This window comes from Bufo gargarizans, chromosome 9 (assembly GCF_014858855.1).
Source record: "Bufo gargarizans isolate SCDJY-AF-19 chromosome 9, ASM1485885v1, whole genome shotgun sequence".
In the NCBI taxonomy this organism is placed as follows: domain Eukaryota; kingdom Metazoa; phylum Chordata; class Amphibia; order Anura; family Bufonidae; genus Bufo; species Bufo gargarizans.
In genome coordinates, this window is record NC_058088.1 from 85,515,769 (window position 1) to 85,522,310 (window position 6,542).

The 6,542-nt window shown below is 38.8% G+C and overlaps 1 protein-coding gene across 2 annotated transcripts in view; it reads left to right on the forward strand.

Annotated features, from left to right (window-relative positions):
• The window catches only part of AMMECR1 (AMMECR nuclear protein 1), a 169,620-nt gene extending 163,283 nt beyond the window's left edge, over positions 1-6,337 (forward strand). For both annotated transcript variants that reach the window (XM_044305880.1, XM_044305882.1), the window contains one exon: positions 548-6,337. In XM_044305880.1, coding sequence (XP_044161815.1) covers positions 548-662 — 115 coding nt within the window. In that variant the 3' untranslated portion in view covers positions 663-6,337. The remainder of the gene's footprint in view (positions 1-547) is intronic.
• Positions 6,338-6,542: the final 205 nt, after the last annotated feature.

Consider the following 6,542-nt stretch of genomic DNA (forward strand, 5'->3'; position numbering starts at 1 on the left):
TTATATAGTGTGCCTCGTGTCTGTTCCCAATCGCTAACTGTCCCTGGCTATAGTGACTGTCACAAACACATGGATTACAATGCCTGCAGCGCACCCTATCACAGTGCTATTTTAACAAAGGGCCAAGCATTAGTTTAAGAGCATTGAACACATCGCTCCCCCAACATGTTTCACCACTGAACGTGGCGTCCTCAGGGGTAATGGAGCAATTGCAAACCAATGTTAAATCTTTCATTGTTATATAAATCTGGGTCTATTAAGGTCTCATTGGCAATGTTTAAGTATCATACAACTCCCCTACAACCGGGAATATCCTAAAAAAAATGTAGACGGTGTCCGCGGTTCTGTTAGTGTGTAATGGGCATAACCTAGGTTTTCATAGCCGTATAAGGATCAGTAAGACCCTAGAGATTTGCTTCCGTATCAGTGTGTAACGTCGTATTTTATATGTGGTGTATAAAATATTTAGTTCCATGTTGCATCATTGCAATTACATTGTGCCACTTCGTACACGCCTAACCTGTTAATTTTTGTCTCTCCTGTGCAGATACCGTAGCGAGAAGATGACAATGAGCTATGCCGAGTACCTTTCCCACCGTCAGCACCACCACTTTCAAAATGGCATCGGGCACCCGCTCCCACCATACAACCATTATTCCTGACACTGAGCCGCATGACCAGTCACTAGACCTCTCAGCAGAACTCTTCCCAGGGGACCTGGCTCCCTCTTGGTCTAGCTATCTCTATTACTGTACCATTTTATGATGATTGTTTCCGTTGTCCTGTTTAGACTTTGCTTTTTATGGCAAAGCTAACCAGGGCAACGGGTGGGAAGACATATTAAGTACCCACAATGTTTTTTTCCCTATTTTTTATTAGAATTGTTTTGAGCTACTGAGTTTTTTTTGCAGCATATACATTTTTTTTTTTTCTTTTACATTTACTTCTTACCTTATTTTACAGTTTGTGTTTGCTAACCTATATCCCTACTGATCAGGGTTTCTCAATGAATGTGGATGGAAGGACGTGTTAAGTAATGAAGGGTCTGTGATTGGCATAAGGATAGGAGTTCTATGTGCGTGCTTAGCTAGTTAGTGTCTGGTAAATATTATTAGATCCATGTATTTTTCTTTTTATCAGTTTAAACTCTTGCACACAACCATGTCTGCAAACCACGGACCCACAAAATCCGGATCACTTCCATGTGCCCTTTGCGTTTTTCTGGCTATTCTCATCTGCCATGCAGAACAGATTAGGACAAGTTCTATAATTTGTGAAGCGGCCATGCGGATCCTCAAAAGATACGGATATGAGTACGACCCCATAGAAATTAATGGGTCTGTCTTCTATCCACAAAAAAATGCAGGTGGCACACGAATGACAAATATGGTCGTGTGCATGAGGCCTTACCCTTTTCCGAGTCGGCTTTTGTTGCTTCACATGTCTTGGCGTTCCTATAATAGGATGTTTTCTTGGCATTTCCATTGATTTTCAAAATCAGATTTCTACCGTTCAGAATTTCAGGTCATAGATTCACTCGCACATTGGTTGCTTATTAAGTTAATGTTGAATGTTTCCATTTTTGTGTTTGGCTGTGACCTAGAACTATAATGGCAGCACAAGACATAGAGGCATATGATGGAACGCTGTATTTGTATCGGTCAGATGTTTTCAACCCTACCTCAGAATTGCCTTGCAGTGTTAGATAACATACATTTACATGATTGATGTGTTTCGCTCTTGCTTTAATGCACAGTGTTCTACCTATCTGGTGTAAGTTCCATCATCTGTCACATCTAAAATATGCATCTCTACCTTACAATCTTTGTGAATGCCAAGGGGGCTCCATGCTACTGAATGCTTCTGTCACTGCTAAGTTGTATCGATGGCTACTTTTAAGAATGGCAACCTGGGTTCAGATTGGCCCAACTATGGTAGCAGCGGGCTGTGTCTAGATAAAAAGGCTACATGTTTGGTATCCAAGTTGTAATATGACTACCATTGAGCTGGAGCCAGACTTCCTGCTTAAGGAAATTACTGGGAGCTTTAAATTTGGAAGGACTGTGAGCAGGGTGTCTACTCATTGGCATGGAATGTGCTTTTTATAGAAATCTAACTTTACTTTTCTCCTGCTCAAGTGCCATTAGCCTTATCATAGCTTTACAGATCTCTCAAGCACAGAGTTGCTAGACATTGTCATCGCAGTGAGCACGGTTGCTGGTGATGCCTAATGTTGGAACGGTGGACATAAGCTCAGCTGGCCGCTTTTGAAAGCAGAATTTGCATGCTGGAACCATTAACTTGTATAAAGAACATTGTAGTAGAGTTGATACTCACAGAGACGTCTAGATTAGCTTGTGAGATATAGTAGCCAGGGTTTTTAACCTCATTGTCGTCAGAGAGGCTTATACTGAGACAGCACCATAAGCCACTCTTGCGGCACTGGTGCTTGACTCTTCAGCGGTTCCTTCATCCACATCATTTGCTTGAAAATTGGCAATCCTCACTGCTGCTGACAAGAGTTAGCATGTATCCTTTCCCCTTTTGGATGCCTTAAATAATTCATATGCTGCCAGCACATACTGCAGAGTAGATTTTGGTGTCTGAGCAGCTTCCAAAGTTTGTCAGACCATTACATTGTAGGTTCTCTTGGCAACAGGAGAAACCAGGATTTTTTTTTTCTTTTATCCCTCCGTAACCCCCCCATACTCAGGTGTACACAGTAAAAAATCTTTTTATTTTTATATTTTTTTTTTTTACCCTTTGTATGATGCAACATTGAGGGAGAGTCACAAAGTAGTGTCTCCTACAGAGAGGTTTCTGCTGACATCCCCTCACCTTAGATCTTTGTTTTATACCCATTAAACAAAGTGAGCACAAGTGAAATCATGGTTTTTGCTGCAAAAAATCTGTTCTTTTACCAATACTGGCACAGCAAAACTTTTTGATTTTTGTTGGCGCAGGTTGCAAATTTTTTTATTTTTTTTCCATGAATGAGCTTTAGAATTTACTTTCTATTTTTAAACTCTATGTATTTAAAGGTGCTAATCATCCTTGCACAAGGTCCCGTGACTGGTCATGCCAACTCCAAGATCATATCAGATTTTTTACTAATACTCGATATATGCAGATGTTCTACAGATGTTTCTTACTTGTGTAATAATGAGATATTGATGAAATGCCAATCCTGCAGGTTTTGATAGTACAAGGTCAGCAATACTTCCCAGCATGGCTTAGGGGAGATTGAAAAACCACAAAAAAAGGATTGTTTGTGTGTCCTTTTGTATACAGCTTAGTGCAAAAATGCATCTGTCTCTTAGTAGCTGTTAATTATCTTAAAAAAAATGTCTAAAGATTGTTATGCAACTGGGATGGTGCAATCTGCATCAAGAAATTGATACTTGAAGCCCAGGTCTACCTAGACTCAAAGTTCAGTTCTAATGCTGTCAGTCCGATATTTCACATCCCATCCTTCACATTGCACAAGCAGGGTGAGATCTTTTTTGCGGTTTGCCAAAATCCCCACTGGTTGTTGGTAGTCACCTGAGATTTATCCCTGTCTAAAGTTGGCCATACACCTTAGATAAAGGATGGTTGAACATTCATCTGGTCAACAATCTGTTCACAGACATGGTCATACACATTTTGGATCTTATTGGCCGGTACAGTTGATCATACATGTTCAATGAAGTCAGGCGATGGCCGAAAGATCTTTCTGGGAACATTATTTCAAAGAAAGATCTTCCATCCGACTATCGTATGAAAATATTTTAAACAAAAATGGTCTGCCATCACTTGGTTTAAACATTTTTTTTTTGTTCAATTTCACCTGACAAACATTTGTTTTGGTTGAAATTGTCAGTTTTGATCAACTTTAGACTAATATGTACTGGTACTGTAATGGGATTCTGTTGCCGACGACCTCCCTATCAAACTGTTTGCATAGACACATAGCTGAGGTTTACCTGATTTAAAACTTTTCTTTTGTCGATGCGAGCCTCCATTCCCGAGTTATGATACTTTTTAATATGCCAATTAGGTCTTTGGTGCGATGAGAGCGTCACATTTGCTCTTGTTGCACCCAAGCTCCACCCATTTCTGTGACCAGCACCTCCATCGCTGCTTTGCCACTGTCTGGCCCTGTCAATTATAGCAGTGAGGATATTAAGAAAAAGTATCATAACTTGGGAACGGAGCCTCAGATCCACAAAAGTAAAGCAGCTGTTTATTCAGGTGAACCACAGCTAAGTGTCTATGCCAGGGATGGCCAACCTGAGGCTCTCCAGCTGTTGCAAAACTACAACTTCCAGCATGCCCAGACTACCTACAGCTATTAGTCTACAGCAGGGCATGGTGGGCGTTGTAGTTTTACAACAGCTGGAGAGCCGCAGGTTGGCCAAGCCTGGTCTATGCAGACAATTTGATATTGAGGTTGCTGGTGACAGACTCCTTTTTAGAATACATTTGGGTTATCTACAGTCACATCTGATCCTCTTCTAATGTGTTTCATGCCAGTGAATCCAGCTATGCAATTACATTCACCACTAAACCTTTCTTTTAATTTTTGATTTTATGTATGTTGCTTTGTTATTACACTATATTTTAGTTTCCTTTTGAATATTTTTTATTTAAATAAAAAAAAACTCCACAACCATTAGATATTTTAAAATCACATTGAACCATGTAGCTGGAATAATATAGTTTTCATGTTTTAATCTAATCTTGCAGAGAAAGTATGCATTTTAATCTATGTTCTTGTCATACGTATGGAAAACCACATGTCTACTGTGACTAATATTGTTCTCAAACTCCTCTGTCATGTTTTGTCACCTTTTTTAGTTTTTGGCTGGTCCTGCGGCTGCCATCTCTGTCTTCACAGTTATAACTTGTGCTGCTTGCCTATGAGATTTAAATATGTTTGATTGCAGAAGACTTCATACCGATTTTGCACCATCTTGAGTTGGTTATTAATTGTCCTTCAGTACAAAACTAAGCTGCTAAAGAAAGGCTGCTGTGTTATGCAATGATAATAGTCCTTTATACAGTGCATACATGAAAAGCACAGACAAATGCCAGTGTCTGCAACTCCTCCGTAGTTATTAGGAAGAATCTGACCCTGAGCAGCACGACTACAGATGCACCTCTCACTTGTATAACACTCTACTTAGTGCTCGTCTTCAATTGTGCAGGTTTCTTAAAAATTAACAAATAGTAAATCTGTCTGAGATAGATTTCATCTCTTGTATGTTAGACCAAACCAAAGAAACCTCTGGCCATACTTTAAATGCTGCTCCTTAAAGCCTTTTCGTTCTATCAAACAATCCTGCAGGATTATAATGTGTTTGTTTTTTTTTTGTACAGTTTCTAACAGATTTTTTTTTTTCTAGTGATGTTTAAGTGAATCAAGTTTATTTGAGGAGACTGGAAAAATGCATTCTCTGTATAAATAAACTGATAACTTTTTTTTTTCCCTGTTCATTCTTTTGTCTAAGGAGCCCTTCATGTGTGCCTCTGAGAATTAAAGGGTTCCATGTTACATTCATTCTTAAGACCAGCAAAGATTCTTTCTATAAGAAGATTCTTTATTTTTTTTCATTTTTTTTTTTCTTTTCCTTTTTATATTACTGTTCCGGGAAAAAAAAAAAGGTTAAAAAATTATATATATATATAAATATAAACACTTTGCGCTGGACCCAGTAACTAAGCTGGTTGAAAAACGCACTGAGAAAATGAACTTATGTTTGAAACTTTTGTATAAAACATACAATGACTGTTTTTGTATATCAAAGTTGATTCTTTTTTCAGAAATTTTTTGGGATCTAGTTTCTAAGTTTAGTGTTTTTATATGTTACAGAAGAAATTGCTTTGACTACATCACCAGCTTGATGTCAATGCATTGGTGATCACCTTCACAGCTCAAGATCCTCGGAATGCATTGTAGAGCAATGTCTTGTGGGCTTCTTCAGCTACGAAGGACCTATATAAAATGGGCCACGTGGCTGCCTGGCGTAGCTGCGCCCCAGTAATTTCTCTACTTATTAACTTGATTACAAATTACAATAATGACAGAGTACATGCCCCTCTCCTTTCCATTATACTAGATCCTTCCCTCCACATATAGTTGATATTAGTGTGAAACTGTTATAATGGGCATTTTATTACGATAGGTAAGGTTAAAAAAAAGGTAAAAATGGAGAAAAAGGCAAAAAAAAAAAAATCTATATATAGAAGGTTATTTGTGGGTCTGTGAGCTATGGCTGTGGAAAGATATTGTAGTAGTTTTAACACTATTGTTACCTTTTAAATTACCCAAATAAAATATGGAAAAAGACTGTCAGCTGCTGTTCTTGACTTTCATTTTGTGACTTTCAGTTGAGTTTGTGAAATTTCACACTTAGAGGGTTTTTCCCAGGAGTTTAATGTTGATGGGCTATCCTCAGGATAGGTCATTAATATCTGATCTGTGGGGGTGTGACTACTGGCACTTCTGACAATCAGCTGTTTGAACAGGCTGTGGCTGTCCTGTGAGCGCTGCGGACCTT